General features: G+C 42.6%; 1 protein-coding gene across 1 annotated transcript in view; it reads right to left on the reverse strand.

Annotated features, from left to right (window-relative positions):
• LRRC9 (leucine rich repeat containing 9) overlaps positions 1 to 18,841 on the reverse strand; it is a 640,455-nt gene that overhangs the window by 256,493 nt on the left and 365,121 nt on the right. The window contains exon 20 of the mRNA XM_069207426.1: positions 3,164 to 3,301. Within this exon, the coding sequence (XP_069063527.1) occupies positions 3,164 to 3,301 (138 nt within the window). The remainder of the gene's footprint in view (positions 1 to 3,163; positions 3,302 to 18,841) is intronic.

Below are 18,841 nucleotides of genomic sequence, written 5' to 3' on the forward strand. Positions count from 1 at the left end.
GGGACTGAGCCACAGAACCATGTCAACAGTCTTAAAAAAGTTCCAATAAAAAGAGAGGTCTGATGCACTGGTTTTCAGTGCATGAAAAAACATTTTATGAAACAGTAAGTGAGTAGAACAATTAGTCACAGGCACATTATTTAATTTATTATTGACAGAAAACACAATAAAAAGTGAGGCATTATACAAAAAGGATAACAAGGCATGGCAAGTGGTTATGCTTTCCAAAGAGGTTTGTCTGCTTCCAGAAGATTCATCTGAAAGTTATTATGCAGTGCATCGTTAGTGTGAGATGGGCAGGCTGGTTTAAACTCAATATAGGGTACAAGGCAGCAGTTTTCACCTGGGACAGATAAAACCATTTTATCCTACATTTACAGTTTGGTAAAGCACTATACTACTGGAGAATGAGACTGGCATGCCGTGGTTCACCTGAAGTGAGGGTAAGCCTGGCAAGTGTTAATTGGACCGTAAACAATAATTTGACCCAAAATGACAGCTTGGGATTGTAACACCAAATAGTCACTCCACATTAAGACAGACTGTGGTAGTTTCTCAATACATGTGTGTAAGACTCAGGTATTAAAGTGTTTGAGTTATAAACGTGTTCCCAATATCAGTACACACTGTGTCACGTGCAGATGTTGATTTGGATCTGGAATGTGATACGTTGTCACCTCTCACTGTTAGTTGCACGTGTAATTTCAACTAGTTCACTTTGTTAAACTTTTTTCGTTTTACATTGCAAGCCAGGTGACCTCTGACACAAAACAAACTTTAACCGGTCTCTGATACACTACCACTGATCCACAACCCATATGCAAACAATGTTAACATCCTTTTCAATTTCAAAGACCTCTTAAAACAAAGATTCCTTATTGTAAGTGTCCAATTTATTTGATCCCCTTCACAACCCAATTAATCCAAATGGTGCATTCCGTTACAAATTTTCTTTACTATTCATATAAGTTCTCTTGGGGGCAATTCACAACATGCATTTCGTATTGTGCTTAGTAGTACTACAATAGTACTAATAACGTTACACTAAATGCTATTCGCTAACCTATGTTTGGCGGTCTACACCTCCACCTCTCCTACCTTTTATGTTTTGAGTTTTCCAGTCTTACTGTGGGGATCTCGGCACAGGTAAGTATACATTTTGTGGTACATGGAGGAGGGATGAGGAGTGGGTGGAAAATGGGGAGCACTTATGAATAATTTGCTGGGTTAACGGAGGAGTACGGAAGGGTTTAGGGAGGGATTTAGGGAGTGACATCCAGCCACCCACATAAGTAAAACTACTGCTATTCATAAACTGAACTTATAGTTAGTTACTACCATCAAAAAGGATTCAAAACAGTCTTAAATGTACTCAAGCTCAGAGCTGGGTTAAGTCCAGCACCGTACATGGTCAGCCACTTGTACTGCAACACACTCCCATAGAAAATGATGGCATCAGGAATTCCATTTAAAATAAAAGCCCACAGGAACTAATGTGAAATTAGATTACCTTATTTCAACTTTTTTTTAAAATAAATAAGTGTACTTCGATGTAAAACTATATAAACACAAAATGATTATTAGGTGTATTATAAAATATGTTATTAACCTTCACTAAACTTAAATTGTGCAATTAACGTAGCTTTTTTTAAACATATTTAAGTTATTTAAAATGTATTCTATCCATAATAAAATTTTTACTGTAAGTATAAATGTTATACTTTATGTGAGATTTTCTAAATTTAAATCTTAGGAAAAATGTTTAATTTAATATATAACTGTTTATTTCAAAATCACAATACCAATACTTTAGCATTTTGTTAATTGTTTCTACATTTAAAAAAATATTTTAAATTAATTTACACTATATTTAACTAAAATAAATATTTGAACTTTTTTTCAAAGTTTAATAAGCTTTTAAACTTCTCCCTATACTTTACCACTGAGGGGATCTTTGCCTGGTGACAAAACCCTCTGCCTATGTGTGTAAAGTTATAAACAGTCATTTTACATTTGTAAATTTGGCTCCGCTCCTGAATTCAGTCTACACTTCGAAAACTCGTAAATGGTGAATAACTTTAAGTAGTAACGTTACTCAAATATGTAAGAGTAAACTTGCACATTTAGATTCACTCACGTGTACGTTTATCTTGTGAGCAGCTCCCTCAGTATGGTCCTTCTATAACTCATGTATTTTTCATATTGAACCCTTCTTCAGGAATCAGAACGTTCCAACTGTCCTCAAACACATGAAAATAATTGACATAGACCTACCTTTAAGATGTTTAAGGAAGGCTTAAATATTTTGACTCCCAAAGATCATGGACTCTACATGAGAGGGAAAATAGGCATGCTTCTGTCTCCACTGAGTAGCAAAAACCTTCACACCAGGGAAAGTTTCAAATCTCTTAGAGAACAATCTCATTTATGCTTATTCATTTGACGGGAAACCATTATAAGATTTGGATAGACTATGAAGATCATCGACCTTGCCAAAGAGCAGCGCAGCAGAATGATGGTACCATCCTGTAGCATCATCAAGGACAATGTAATTATACATACTATCATTTTGTTACCAAGCATACTACCAGCAGGCAGGTGCATACTGCAAGCTGCAGCAGCATAACTATCTGCAGTAGTGGCAAAGTGACAGGGTAGATTAACCTAAGAATTCCTTCGGAATAGAAGTGTCGGAGGAACAAAGACCAAGCACACCTGTTCAATGCCAAGCGTACAATACTGCTTGTAGTGGAGCTCCTACCATATTAATTTAAATACTGGCAATCACAGATCCCTACTGAGAAATTTCTAATCACAGCGAGGCTGTATTGGAACTGAAGTTTTGGGTGGTTATCTTGGTATTAAAATCTAGACAAGCAACTGCTGCCCCTTACATAATCTAAAGGTGTCCTAGGAGTTTTTCTTTAACAAAGCTTCAGGGGTAACATTAATTTGCTAATGATGCCTCATGCCTTCATCTGATGGACTTCACAAAGTCATACCATAATTGTAGCTGGAAGTGATGAACAAAATGTTAATATACATTTAAAAGACAGAGCAAGTTGCTTATCCGTACAACATGTATATCTCTAAAAATATTCCATTAAACTCTCACAGAAAAAATACCACAAATTTTTCCAAGTATATATAATTTGTATCTTACCTTTGCAAACCAGCTGTTATTAAAATCACTTATGTCTGGCTTGTTTTTGCTAACTTGTGTAAGAATTTGAGCAGCAGGTAGTAATGTAAGACAGCGTGGCCTGGCTTGATCAGTTCTAGAATGGAGTAACAATAACCCCTAGCAAAAATGTAAAATATAAAAAGAATTAACATTGTCTTATGATTGATTGGTAATGTTAATAAAATCAGTTCCATAGTTTGTCAATATAGCTGTCCACTGGCATTCAGAAAGAAAGGAAATTACAAATACCAACATGGCCATTTGACTGTACACTGCAAAACCTCCATACAACGTTTGTGCACAAATCGCATTTGCATTTGCCATGCAGATGGCTAAACTAATCTTGCTAAGAATTCACATTTTTTATTACCTACTTCAGAATCAGAAATTAATTCCACGCACAATATCAAAAGAAGAGAGCACACACAATTTAAAAGTTACCATAAACCAGTCCTCAGGCCTGGGTGGTCTTGCACAAAGCTTCTGCAGAACATTTTAACATTATTGTAATGTCACTGTTAAAACAATTAATGTTGTGCTTATTTACATGAAATGCCATAGATACACATGTGATTGACACCTTCATCATGAAACCAGGAAAATATCAGAGGGAGTACGTCTAGCGAACTGGAAACATTCAGCACTCTAAATTTAGATGTGAAGCTAATGTTGTTTTACTGTTATGAGCCGAAGCATTTAACCAAGCCTATCCCTATTACTCATCACTACTTGTATAATAAATGTAATTGTTGGTTGTGGAGCATTGATTCCATCAGCTGTCTTAGAGCCACATGTACTAAAATGTGGGTTTGTGATTACCAATTAGCTCATTTTTGCAATTCACTACCTGGAAATCCCAAACACCAACATACAAATGTGTGCTTTACAAATTTTGTGATTCCCAGTGGGTTGCAAATACACTTATCTCATGAATATTAATGAGTCAGGTCTCAGTTTGAACCCCATTGGGAATCACAAAAATACCAGGGATAGTGGCCTGATTAAGTCAGCAGACTAACATGTCTGTAATTAAATGCATCCCTGTTAGACCTGTCAGCCTTAGGATGGTCTTCCCCCAAACCTTTTGCGTCACATCTTTGGTCTATCTTTTTGTTGGCCTTAGGAATTTGAGCACCTTACCACTGCAGGCCAGTGCTAAAGTGCATGTACTTCTCCCATTACCATGGTACCATTGTTACATCCACAATTGGCATATTTAATTTACTTATAAGTCCCTCGTAAAGTGGTATACCATATACCCAAGACCTGGAAATGAAATGCTACTAGTGGGCCTGCAGCACTGTTTGTGCCACCCACCCAAGAAGCCTTTCAAACCTGTTTAAGGTCTGCTATTGCAGAGCATGTGGTGCAGTTTCACTGCCACTTGAACTTGGCATGTAAAACCCTTTTCCAAGCCTCAAACATACCTTTTAATACATATGACACCCCTAAGGTATGCGCTAAGTAACCCACAGGGCAGGGTGCTATATAAGTGATATGCAGAGCATGTGCTTTTAAGTTTTACATGTCCTAGTTGTGAAAAACTCCCAATATGTTTCCCTAGTGTGAGGCTTAATCATCTCATAGCTCAGCATTGGAAATTCCTTAATATACTTTTGAGCTGCAATTCCTAATCTGAAAGGAGTAGCTACATCATGTTTCATATAATTTGAATGGTAATGATAATTCTCTTTACTGGTAAAGTAGGATTTAATAAAGTAGGATTTAGCATTCCTATTTTAGAAATGCCACTCTTACTGCTTTGTTTGCCTTGCAGTGTGCCTCTAATACACGTCTGGGGTGGGTGACAGTTACACTTTGTGCATTCTCTCTAGACAGCCACAAACACATGAAGGTTAGGTGCGTCTGAGCACTCATTTGCATGTATCTGCATTCTGATGGGTCTTCCTAGATAGGAAGGGTGGTAGGGAGCCGACACACTTGAACAGGGAGGTGCCTGTCCCCACACAAAGGGCTGATTACCCTCTACTCGGCTAGGAAGAAAAGGTCTCTTCTTTGAAGTCACCCCCACTTTGAAGGCACATTTGGGTATAAGAACTGGATCTCTTATCCCACAAGATCAGTACACTACTGGACCTCGGTCTGGAGTAAGGACTGCTGTGTTACAAGGAGTCCTATGCTGCTGTAGAGCTTTCCAAGAAGGGCTGCTCTCTGCCTTGATAAGCTAACCTGCTGCCTGCTAATCTTTGCCTAGCTGAGGAAGTACTGGACCCTCTCATCTGACTCAGAGTGACTCCAAGGGCTTGCTGGCTTGCCTCCTGTTCTCAAGCAGTCTCAGGGAAATTAAAGACTACCTGCAACTCTGCTTTTGCTGCTGGACTCTGCCATCTATGGGTTCTACCCTTGCCTGGAGTGCCAATCCAGTTTGTGGTCTTGGAAGTGGGTTTGGAGCTCTTTTTTATGCAAAAATTGACACATATAAGTTTTTGTGCCACTTGGAACTGATGCAGTGCTCTCTGACATTGACACATTGCCAATTCAATGACGACACATGACTTGAGTTCAACAAAGACGCAGTGCAGATCTGAGGACATTGCTGCGCAGCTCGACAACAACACATTCCATTCATCTCAATGGAGTTTGATTCTGACACGTACCCAACTGCAGGGCTCTACGACAACACATCGGCCCAACTGTGCAGATCAGGACCAACGCATCGCCGCCACATTGCTCCTTGACGTTGATGCTTGCTCCATCATAGGTACTCTTTCAGTGGGTTCTCTGTGACTGCTGTAGCTCGCCTGCCCACCATTGCGGTCGGTCTGAAATTTAAATTTACCCCGTACTAGCACGACCTCAAGTAACCTTTCAACGCTATTGACTTTTAAGAACTATTCTTGGTTTATTCTTTAAAAATGTATAGTCCGACTTCTACTGATTGGAGTTTTCCCATTTTGGTCTTGTTTAATTCATATAGATATTCTCTATTTTTCTAAACTTGTGTGGAGTCTTTTTGTGGTATTTTCATTGTGTTACTGTGTGTGTGCTGCACAAATACTTAGCACAGTGCCTTATTAGAAATGCCTGTCTGCTCTGTGCTAAGCTACCAGAGAGTAAGCACAGGTTATCCCCAAGTGTGTATCTAGCTTACCCTGACAAGAATTGGTGGTTCCTGCTTGTAAAGGATGCATACTGTGACAGCAAAAAAAACCCGTTCTCACATTTGTGATTAGGAGTAAGGATAGGACTTGTTTGTGCAATACCATAAAGTAACACAGTGTTCACTACAACTCTACACTAAGGCCATTTTGATTTTTTTCCAATTCTTCCTTTTTGATTGTTCTGCTGAATAATATCTCACTCTGGAGAATGAGCACCTGCAACTGCAGTAATGGAGGAGTTTGGGCAGGTCAGGTTGCCATCTTACACTGTGCAACACCTGGAGGATTTCTGCAAGGACTTTCAAGTGTCTACAAGGGTTTCAACAGGAAGGCAGAAGATTTTGAAGGCCTGGGCAGAGGCCCAGGTTGAAGGGGATGACAACTCAGGGGAGAAGCAGGAAATTCCATTTGAGGATGACCTGAATCTGGAGCCACAGGTGGCTCTAGAACCACCTGTAGAGAGGTCCAACAGCCTGCCAGGAGCAGAGATGGCTCCCAGACCAGGAGGCAGAGTCGTAGTTGGAATCTTGCTCTAGGCAAGACTGCTGGTTGAGGAATGACAGCACTTTTGTTTGTAGGCGACTAAGCCAAACCTACAACAAGTCGCAACTGTCGGCCCAACCCTCCCGGCTCACAAGCAGTACCTCACCAAAAACCCAAACTGTAAAAGGTGATTTTTGGCAGCCTTTACACAGAAACTCAAGAGTGCGACATCTTAGGGGAGTCGTAGCTAAACGGAGATTACCCTTTTCTCACATGAGCAACAAGTCTCAGTCACACACAGGCAATGAAGGAGATGCAGTAAAGTTTTCCATAGGTTTTATTAACAAGACTGCAATCTATTGTAAAATGCATGGGCTGCAATAATTAGGATAATGAACAATGCAACATACAGAATGGTAAAAACAAGAGTCGTAAATATAAAGACCTCCACTATCTTGCATCAACATGAGATGTGAAATAGGTGTGAAATAGGCCCTAACACCCTAGCATGATGAACCTAATCTCTAACCTAAAGAGAGCTTGGTGTGATAAACCTAATCTGCCAGTACCATGTCCATGAGAAGAGCCACCCCCCCAACCCTTGTTACCTTGGACTGAGGTCTCTACATCAGACTCCGTGGGGACACAAAGGCTTGGTCTGCATCAAGGCGACGTGTAGCATAGATAGCGTTGATTGCATCTGGTAGGAATCCATCTGATAACCTTGTCTGCGTGAGATGTACTTATACAGATCTTGTAGGACCGCTGACGCAGATATGTTCACAAACAATAGATAAGAAGGCATGCTTGGGGCAGCAATTATATAAACAATTCCCTGAAAAGCACAATATGTTACTGTCACACTGTTAGAAATGGGGTCTTTGGTTGGCAGTCAGGTTACCCCATGTCCAAGCAAGGACCCTCAATCTAGTCAGGGTAAAAGAGAATCACCCTCAGCTAACCAACGCTCACCCCCTTGGAAGCTTGGCAAGAGCAGGCAGGCTTAACTTCAGAGTGCTAGGTGTAGAGTATTTGTACCAAAACACCCACAGTAACTTAATGAAAACACTACGAAATGACACAACACAGGTTTAGAAATATAGAAAATATGTATCTAAACAAAACAAGACCAAAACAACAAAAATCCACTATACACAGGTGAAGTTATTAAGTAAAATACAAAAAGAGTCTTCAAGTTCTTTTAAACACAAAGCTAACGCTGTTAGCCTGAAAATGTACCTGGGTCGCGTCAAAATAACCCGCAAGGGTGAGTGTGTGTCGAAAAAGGTAAGCGGTGCGTCGATTTCTCAACCGCAAGCGAGGTTGTGCGTCGTTTCTCCTTTCCCGGTCCGATCCGCGTGCGTTGTTTCTTTCCTCACAGGAGGAAGGTGCATGATCCGGACAAAACACCTCGGGTCCGGGCAGGCTTGCGTTGATTTTCCACGCCCAGCGATGTTGCGTCATTGCAGCCTCCGTCAGCAACCTTGATCCACCAGCTTCACCTGTCAAAGCCCCAGGAACTGGATAGGGCACCACTTGGCAGGGCAGGAGTCTCAAGGTGCTGGTAGAGAGAACTCTTTGCTGTCCCTGAGACATCAACAACAGGAGGCAAGCTCAGTTTCAAGCCCTTGGAGAATTCTTCACAAGCAGGAATGCACACAAAGTCCAGTCTTTATCCTTTTGCACAGGCAGAAACAACTGCAGGATAGCTCCACAAAGCACAGTCACAGGCAAGCAGCTCTTCTTCCTCAGCTCTTGAGGTCATCTCCAGGCAGAGCTTCCTCTTGGTTTCCAGAAGTGATCGAATGTCTGTGGTTTTGGGTGCCCTTCTTATACCCATTTTGCCCTTTGAAGTAGGCTTACTTCAAAGCAAAGTCGCTCTTGTTTGTGAAATCCTGCCTTGCCCAGGCCAGGTCCCAGACACACACCAGGGGGTTGGAGACCACATTGTGTGAGGGCAGGCACAGCCCTTTCAGGTGTGAGTGACCACTCCTCCCCTCCCTCCTAGCACAGATGGCTCATCAGGATATGCAGTCTACACCCCAGCTCCCTTTGTGTCACTGTCTAGAGAGAGGTGCAAACAGCCCAACTGTCAAACTGACCCAGACAGGGAATCCACAAACAGGCAGAGTCACAGAAATGGTATAGGCAAGAAAATGCTCACTTTCTAAAAGTGGCATTTTCAAACACACAATCTTAAAATAAACTTTACTAAAAGATGTATTTTTAAATTGTGAACTCAGAGACCCCTAATTCCACATGTCTATCCACTCCCAAAGGGAATCTACACTGTAATCATATTTAAAGGCAACCCCCATGTTAACCTATGAGAGGGATAGGCTTTGCAACAGTGAAAACCACATTTAGCAATATTTCACTGTTAGGACATATAAAACACATCAGTACATGTCCTACCTTAAACATACACTGCAACCTGCCCATGGGGCTACCTAGGGCCTACCTTAGGGGTGTCTTACATGTAAGGAAAGGGAAGGTTTAGGCCTAGCAAGTGGGTACACTTGCCAAGTCGAATTGGCAGTTTAAAACTGCACACACAGACACTGCAGTGGCAGGTCTGAGCCATGTTTACAGAGCTACTAATGTGGGTGGCACAACCAGTGCTGCAGGCCTACTAGTAGCATTTGATTTACAGGCCCTGTGCACCTCTAGTGTGCTGTACTAGAGACTTACCAGCAAATCAAATATGCCAATCATGGATGAACCAATTACATACACAATTTTGTATAGGAGCACTTGCACTTTAGCACTAGATAGCAGTGGTAAAGGGCCCAGAGTAAAAAAAAAAAGCAAAAACAGAGTTCAGCACACATCAACAACCTGGGAAACAGAGGCAAAAAGTTAAGGGAGATCACACCAAGGATGAAAAGTCTAACACACTCGTAAGTTGGAAAGTACATGATGTGAATACCTACGTATATTACTTGTCTTTGACACTGACAGTGACACCTTCATAGAGTGGCACTCATAACGTGAAATCAAAACATCTTCCTAACTATAAACATAGTAGCCATCTTGGAAGAAATAATTAAATAAATGTGCTAAAACAGAGCAGGCTAAGTAGGTTAAAAGTCACTAGGTGACGGAGGCACAGACCTGCAAGCCAGAAGGATAAGCTAAACTCCTGATTCCCATTAAAACTGAATAGGATCCACTACAGCAGTGTCTCCTCCAGGAATCTGTCCACAGAGGACTTGGCGGACAGGAGGGAGGAGTGAAAACTCAGGCTGAAGTTTGCTAAACTGGAGAAAGAGCAGGCTCTAGAGGAAAGGAAGCTGACTCTTGAGGAGAGGAAACTGGCCCATGAGCTCAGTTTGCAGGAGCTGGACACCAGAGCCCTGGAAGTAGGGTCCAGTAATGAAAATGATGGCAGTGTACCTGCAGTGTCCACTGGTGAGTCAAGAGTCTGGGTAACCAAGAGTCAAGAGTCTGGGTAACAAAGGATCTGGTGCCCTGCTATGTAGTGAGGGATGACTTAGACAAATGATTTGCAGTCTATGAAGAGTCTCTGAGAGTGTACAATGTTCCACAGAAGCTCTGGGTGGTAGCTGGAGGAGGTGCATGCCCATAGTGGGGAGGGATACACTTCTCACATTAGAGGTGGGGGACCAGACACACTACACTACTATGAAGGCCATACTAGTCACCAAGTTAGGGCTGACACCTGACAAATACTGACAGAGGCGCAGGGCCAGTCATAAGATAGCATCACAGAGTTGGGGAGATTGCTTGGGCTATGCTAGCAAGGCACTGAAGGGCTGGGTAAGGGGCAGCAAAGCAGAAGATCAAAAGGGCTGTACAACTTGATTTTAAAGGAGCACATGCGTGATCTGTGTTTTACAGAGATGCGCCAACACCTGGTGTATAGTAAGCTTTTCGATCGCAGGAAGCTTGCTGAGGGGGCAGACATCTAGGTCAACACCAGAGTAACCAAGAAGGCATCTGGGGTGACTCCCAAAATCGTGATCAGAGTTCCCGCCAGAAGAAGGGGGAGATAAAATGATAGAGTGCTCTAAAGACCTCCAAAACAACTCACAGGTGGAAAGGGTCTGGTTCACATTCCCAATCTAGCCACCAGAAGTAAATAAAAATACCCTGACAAAAGTCAGCAGTCCAAAACACCTAAGAGCGATGAGTATAGACACTACAAAGGCGATCCCAAGAGTCCATAAAGAGAATCCCTTCCACTGGAAGGAAGACCGCAGGGCGGTTAGTGTAGTGATGGGAGAGGAAGAGTTTGTCCCAGTTAATGGGGAAAAATTTAGTGGACTTACCATAGTATCCCTGGGTGACAGTGAGATGGTTCCTAAGATCTATGTGCCATCAAATACTACAGAGTATAGGCAATGGGTCACCATCAATGGGCAAGGTGTTGAGGTTCTGAGGGAGACAGGTGTCAGCAAGACTTTGGTAAGGAGTCAGTTGGTGTCCCCAGGACAGGTGATTCTCCATGCATTCCACCAAGTTGTGGTGGCTGACAACAGAGATGGTAAATATCCATTGGCCCTTGTTCCATTTGAGAGGGGGCATGGGGTTTCAGGACTTCTGAAGGTTGCTTTGAACCCTGCCATGCCTGTGGACTGTTTGCTAGGTAATGATCTTAAGTCCACTATCTGGAAGGAAGTGAAACTCAAGGCTCATGTGGAGATGTTGGGGTTACCTTATTGGATCTGTGCTACCACAAGGTTCGTGGCTGCCCGGGAGGGGAGTCAGAAAGGGTTGGAGCCTGGAACAACGTCCCAGCCAGCTGTTAACAAGGAGAAAGGCAGAGGGTGTGGGAAACCAGCCCTTTAGTGTACCCTCAGTGAGAACGATGGGGCACCTGTGGTGGCTGCCCTGGAGTCTCTTGAGGAGCATGCTGCTTCCCTTTGTGACCTGCCTACACTTGCTGGATAGCATGTAGAATGAGGTCCCACTAAGGAGAGGTTCTGTAGGGCACAAAGGGAGTGTCTAACCCTTGAGGGCATAAGGTGCCAGGCTGAAGTCCAAGCAAGAGGTGATGTCTCTGGGAGCCATCAAATTTACTGAGAAAACCTCCTTTACAGTGAGCCTAAGGTTCCTGTGCACAGGACAACAAGGGCCCTGGTTGTCCCCCAAAGCTACAGGGCCTTCGCCTTCCTATTGGAGCTGGCTAAAGAGATTCCCCTGGCAGGACACTTGAGTCAGGACAAGACCTTTGCAAGGGCTGTCCCGCATTTTTAGTGGACCAAGATCAGAAGTTCCTCAGATGCCTTCTGTAGGCCATGTGTTACCTGCCAGTGCAGTGGGAAGACATGGAAGAGGCTAAAGGTCCCCCTTAATCCCTTAGCTGTTGTTGCAACCCTTCAGCGGCTCGACATCAACATTGTTGGGCCTATGGATTCCCAGACTACCTCAGATTACAGGTTTATCCTGGTCTTGGTGAATCATGCCAGTAGGTACCCAGAGAAAATCGCTTTGAGGACCAAGATTGCACCTGCAGTGCCATTGGCCCTGATGGGGTTTCCCCAAGGAAGTTGTGTCTGACAGGGGCACAAACTTCATGTCTGCTTACATGCAGTCAATGTGGAAGGCATATGGAGTAAGTTCACCACTCCTTATCACACACAAACCAACAGGTTGTTGAGAGATTCAACAGGACCCTCAAAGGCTTGATCACAGACCTTCCTGAGGCCACAAGGGAAAGATTGGGATAGCATCTTGCCATGCCTGCTGTTTGCCTACAAGGAGGTACCACAGAAGGAAGTGGGCTTTAGCCCCTTTGAGCTTCTGTATGGTCACCCTGTCAGGGGAAGTCTGACTCAAGAAGGGATGGGAGCAAGCTCCCAAGAAGATTCCCCAGGATGTAGTGAGCTACATGCTGGCCTTGAGGAGCCAAATGGCTAAGTTGTGAAAACAAGCTTCTGAGAACTTGAAAGCCAATCAGGGTGAAACGAAAGAGTGGTATGATCAAAACTCCAGGATGGGCAGAAAGTGTGGGTTATGGAACCAGGACTGTTGGGCTGGACCATTTAAGGTGTTTGAGAGGAAGAGTAAGGACAACTACATGGTGGATCTTAAAACCTCCAGGGCAACCCCACCGGGTCCTCCATATCAACAGTCTCAAACCCCAATCTGAGAGGTCTGATCTCACCATGCTGTTGGTTACAGTTGAAGAAGAGGAGGCGGAAAGTGACCCTCTACCTGACCTCTTGAACTACAAGGAGAAAGATGGATCTGTTAAAGGTGTATGCTTTACCCCACTATAACGCCTGGACAAAAGAGTGACTGTTGCCAAGTGTTGGGACATTTTGCCTCTTTGTTTTCCTTTACTCTTGGGATTACCCACCTGTGTACCCACCCATGATGTGGACACAGAGGACAACCTCCCCGTCAAGATGAAATCTTACAGGGTGTTGGATAAGGTAAGAACCAGAATTACAAGTAAAGTCTCTAAAATGCTGGAATTAAGGCTGATCGAATGCTCCAGTAGCCCCTGGTCCAACCCTGTCGTTCTGGTGCCAAAAACCACCCGATGGGCACCACACCTGAACTGTGGTTCTGTGTGGATTACAAAGGGCTCCATTCTGCAACCATGACTGATGATCATCCCCCAGGCTAATGAGCTGATTGACCGGGTAGGGACTCCCTAGTATTTAAGTACCTTTGATCTTACATCAGGGTACCCTGCAGGTTGCCCTAAGGGATGGTACCAAGGAGAGGTCAGCCATCTTCTCTTCAAAAGGCCAGTACCAATTTTGTGTAATGCCTTTAGACTCCAAAATGCTACTGCCACCTTCCAAAGGTCAGTGAACAATTTCCCTGCTGGTATGGAGGCCTTCCCAGCTGTCTATCTAGATGACATAGCTGTCTTTGGTAGCAGCTGAAACTACCACCTCTTTCACCTCCAGGAAGTGCTTTGAGCTCTTTAACAGGCAGGCCTGACTATCAAGGCCAGTAAGTACTAGATAGGGCAGGGGTCTGTGGATCACTTGGGACACCTGGTGAGCAGGGGTAAGATGAAGCCTCTCCAGGCCAAGAATAGAGATAATGGCCTGGGAGACACCAAAATACAGAAAGGAGTCAGGGCATTCTTGGGACTTAATGGGAATTACAGGAGGTTTGCCAACGGATATTGCCCCACTATTGAACCCTTGACAGAGCTGACAGCAAAGAAACAGCCCAGAAATATGTTCTGGGCAGAGGCATGCCAAAAAAACATTTAACTCCCTGAAGCAAGCCATGTGCACAGCCCCTGTGTTCAAGGCCCCAGACTTCTCTAAGCAATTTATCATTCAGCCAGATGCCTCAGAGCATGGCATAGGGCAGTTTTATCACAGCCTAATGAAGTAGGCCCATCTCTAGGAAGCTATTATCATAGGAACAGAGGAAGAGGAGTTCTATAGAAAGAGAAGCTTTTGCTGTGGTTTGGGCTCTGAAGACGTTGAGGCCATACCTGTTTGGCACTCACTTGTAGATTCAGACTGTCATGTGGCTCGTGCAAATAAGGGGTGAAGATCCAAAATTGTTGAGGTGGTCCATTTCCCTACAGGGTGGGACTTCAGGGAGGAACACAGACTAGGGGTACACCACACCAATGCTGATGGTCAATTCAGAATTTTCCTCCTTAGTAATGAGAACTCCCAAGAGGTTGGGTAGCTCTTCCCACTTTCAGCTAGCAGGGCGGGGTGAGATACGTGTTAAACCTTATCCTTCTTAGGGTGGTCTCCCCCCAATCTTTTTTCCTGTCTGCCTCACATTTTTGCTGTACCTATCTGTTGGCCCTAGGACTCTGAGCACTTTACAGCTGCTGACCAGTGCTAATGTGCATATGATTCTCACCTAAACATGGTAGCATTGATGTATCCACAACTGGCATATTTAATTTACTTATAAGTCCCTTGTAAAGTAGTATACCACATACCCAGAGTCTGTAAAGTAAATGCTACTAGTGTGCAGGCAACACTGATTGTGCCACTCAAATAAATATTCTTTCCAACCTGTCTCAGACCTGCCATTGCAGAGTCTGTGTATATAGTTTCACTGCCACTTAAACTTGGCATTTAAAACCAGTTGCCACGCCCTAAACTCCCCTTTTATTACATATAAGTCACCTCTAAGGTAGGCCCAAGTAGCCCATAGGAAAGGGTGCTATATAAGAAAATGTTTTTAAAGGCAGGGCCTGTACTTTTGAGTTTTTCATGTCCTGGTAGTGAAAAAGTGGCCTCTGGTTGAGTCCTGTAGCCGGCCAACCCTCCATCGTAGTCAGCCTGAACTTTGGATTTGCCCTGGTCTAGCGCAACCTCAAGTAACCTTTCAGCGCTATTGACTTCTAAGCACTATTTTTGGTTTATTCTTTAAAAAAATCATATCTCTACTTCTACTAATAGGATTTTTCTTGTTTTGGTCTTGTTTTACTCAGATAAATATTCTTTATTTTTCTGTGTGGAGTCTTTTTGTAGTATTTTCATTGCGTTGTGTGTGGGTGTGTTGCACAAATACTTTACACATTGCCTCTTTAGATAAGTCTGATTGTTCTGTGCCAAGCCGCCACAGGGTGAGCACAGGTTATGTCTAAGTGTATATCTAGCTTACCCTGATAAGAAGTGGTGGTTCCTGCTCGTACAGGGTGCATATTCTGACAACCAGAAACCCCAGTTCTAACAAGCATTTCTAAAAGAAAAATGAAAAGTTTTGTTTTCATTTTTTAAGGACAGGCAGTGGTCCAAAGGACCACTGCCTGCTCTCAAAAATAGTTCCACAACCATTCTCAAAAGGAAAGGTGTGATTTGGCGACCCCTTCCCATCTGTAAATGGGTTATCACCTACATGAAGTTGGTGGTAAAATGTGTTTTTTTTTGCGACCACAGTTCGGCGGCAAAACATTCATACATACCAATGCGATTCGGTTTCTGGAAGGGACACCCTAAACATGCCCCTTCCTAATACTGAATCACAAACGCAAATTGCGATTTTGTAACAGGTTACTGAATTGCAATTTAGGCTTGGGGCATAAAAAATGCCTTTTGCGTTCACAAAAGGCCGGATTCTGCGGATCAGGCCATTTGTGAATGAAGAAAAAGCTTTGTACATGTGGCCCTTAATTCCTAAAGTGGTGCAACACTTTTGAACACATCAGTTTTTAAAAATAATATGTTTTAATTCATTTGACTGTATATTTCAGGGAAAGCCATTAGTTTTGAAAATGTTTAGGGTTCGGTATACTATCCACATAGGCAAACTAGGGATGTGTAAATTGCACACAGACTGGTTTGTGAATGGGGAATGCAATTTGCAATGCAACCTTTGTACTAATGGGCTACATAGTAAATTTCCTATTCACACAGAGGCCTGTCAAAGGTAAATTAATTAGGCAGGTCACTCTTTGTGGCCACCTCGCAATTGGCTACAAATGCAGGGATGGTAGCCCACTCTTAGTTGCAATTCTGAAAGGTTCACATTACCCATTCTGCAAGTCAAAAAGGACTTTTCTCAAGCGTGTGTATTTTCTCTGAATTCAGAAACAGTAGACTATCTCTACAAATCTACAGGATTCTCGAAAAACATTTTTCAATTTGTTAAACATTTTTACAAAGTAAACTGTCGGCAAAAGCATTTTTTCAAAACTTTTTTTTTTTTGTTAAAGAAAATCAGTTAAACCAAATTAGTTACAATCAAGTGTAAGTTCCGTTGAAAATCCTACAGGAAGATTGTCTTTTAGCAAGATAAAAGCAAGGAGTGCTGCTCCTGTCCTTACTCTGAAACATGACTCATGCATTTAAGAAGTGCAATATCCATCACGAACATCAGGGCTAGCAAGGCAGTCAGCCCAAACAAAGGTTTGAAAAGACCCAACCTAAACTATTTTTCAGGTTCAGACGGGAAGAAGAGAGTACATTTTATCAGGTCAGGAAACACATACAAGACAGAAGCAAGGATTTCAAGTAAGTAGCTTTCCTTCTCAACCACAGAAGTTTCCATAATATCCAATAGAGTGGCCTCCCTCACATCTCGGAGGTGGGAGGCCACAAGCACAGTGACTATTTATAATTAAATATTATGCGAACAGGTTGCCCAAGTACTTCTGGTCGACAAGAGTATCCGTTCAGGAGTGGGAGTCTATGCAATCATTTTCACCAAGGTTGTGGGGTGATTTCCAGTTAGTGGGCCCACAAATCTCCTTGAAATCGGACATTCCTAACAAGAATGCTAAGGCTACCTTTCCTCTGGATGAGGCTGCTCAGAGTATACCTGGTAAACGACAATAATTGTGCAGCATTCTATTGAAAATGCAATGGACAGTTTATACTAAGTCAAGAGAATGTGAATGGCTCTACATTTAACAAGTAGGCATTGTTGACATTTTTAAGATAATACGTGAATTCTATTTCAGACTTTTAAGATATGAAATAAAATGCCCTGAAAGGCTTGATTCGAACATAGTAAGCACAGAAATCGGTTAATGTGAAGGTCTGGAATTATTTTGGGTAAGAAAGATGTTTGCATGAGCAACACCTTGTTAAACGTATAAGGCTTGTGAGTAAATGTATCTCTTACATTCTCCCTGTTGAAGTAATGGACTCTAAGAAGGCACCCTTCCAAGGTAAGTGAAAGTAAGCTATCATATATATATAATTTTGAAAGGGGATCTCGTTAATTTAATGTTCACTCTCTTAAGAGATAGACTCTTGATTTAGGAGAAAACATGCTTAAGGCCTTCATGATATCTTCAATCATGTAAAATGTGAAGCAACTGGTGTACCACCAATACGTTGAACTTTTTCTTCTTAATCCATTTGTATACAGTTTTTAGCTGCAGAACTGGTAGGTATTTTTATGTTAACCCTTCATTTGTTACAACATAATAGCAGAAGTAAATGTCTTAGCTTATCTGTTGTTTAGGGTGTACTCCAAAGCTCTTTTCACCAATGATAGAGCCTCCTTAAACAGCCTAGAATAAAAAGGTTTGGTAACCATGGGATGGTTAGATGGAAAACTGAAAACCTAATTTTGTTTATACTCCATATGTTTTACATCCATCTGTGTTTTGTTAAACTCTCACTAAATTGGAGACAGCTGGGCTCATTTCTCCGTCAGGAGTTCTAGAAGGTGAATGAAGGATTCATTCATTTGAAGGGAGGTTTCCCGAGGTGGTGAAAGGCTAATGCTTTCCTCTGTCTGTGGTAATATGGCTTCTTTGGTTGAGACTGTGATTGATGCTGCTGTTGCAGCTGCCTCTGCCAATAAGGTGTTTTAACCCACTACTGCTGGCCTTTAGCATAGTCTTGGAGGTGGATGGTCTGGAAATATTGTTTCTCCTGCAAACCCAACAATTTTAGGGCCACTACTTTGATCTTAATTATTTGGTTTTTATCAATGGCAGGAGTATCAATAAGAGTCAATCCAGAAAATGTTCTCTTAAGCATGTGGGTAAAGAAAGTGAATTGAAGCGAGACAGAAGGCTTTATACCTGAGCAGAAAACCTTGTCTGTAACCTAGCTGTCATAGTGAGTTGGACATCACCCATTACTTTAATGTCTACTTATGATCCTCCTATTTTCTCAGGTTGAATGTTCCTTGAACTGATCCAGTGAATCTAAACTGGATGTGACATTATGGGATCAGGGGATCAGAAGAACTAGCTATCTGAAGGTAGTGGCAAGGTAATGACCAAAAGATGACACACCATGAGCACTTCGTCTGTTCTCTGTCCCCTGTGGCTCCATTGACATAGAACCTGTGTCATTACCTTTTTCGCCAAAAACACCATTGTGGTGTTACTGGGAGGATTCTCTCAAACAGAAAGGCTATGAATCTTGAGTCTCATAATATCATCTCTTTTAATGAAGTGTTTAGAGACAGGAGTTAGGGGGTAGACACTAGAGAGTGCCAATGTCTTTGAAAAATGGAAAGCAGAGGTTAAGCTTGTGGTTTTGGTTGAAGGGATTTAAAGATGTACAATGTGGTTGATGACACAGGAATTGCACTGCTGTTTGGTTCCTCTGCAGCCCTTTTTCTATACCATGTGAAGGGAAATTATACTGACAAATGGTGATAGTTGGAAACAAATTGATTC

Source organism: Pleurodeles waltl, chromosome 9 (genome assembly GCF_031143425.1).
Source record: "Pleurodeles waltl isolate 20211129_DDA chromosome 9, aPleWal1.hap1.20221129, whole genome shotgun sequence".
NCBI lineage: Eukaryota > Metazoa > Chordata > Amphibia > Caudata > Salamandridae > Pleurodeles > Pleurodeles waltl.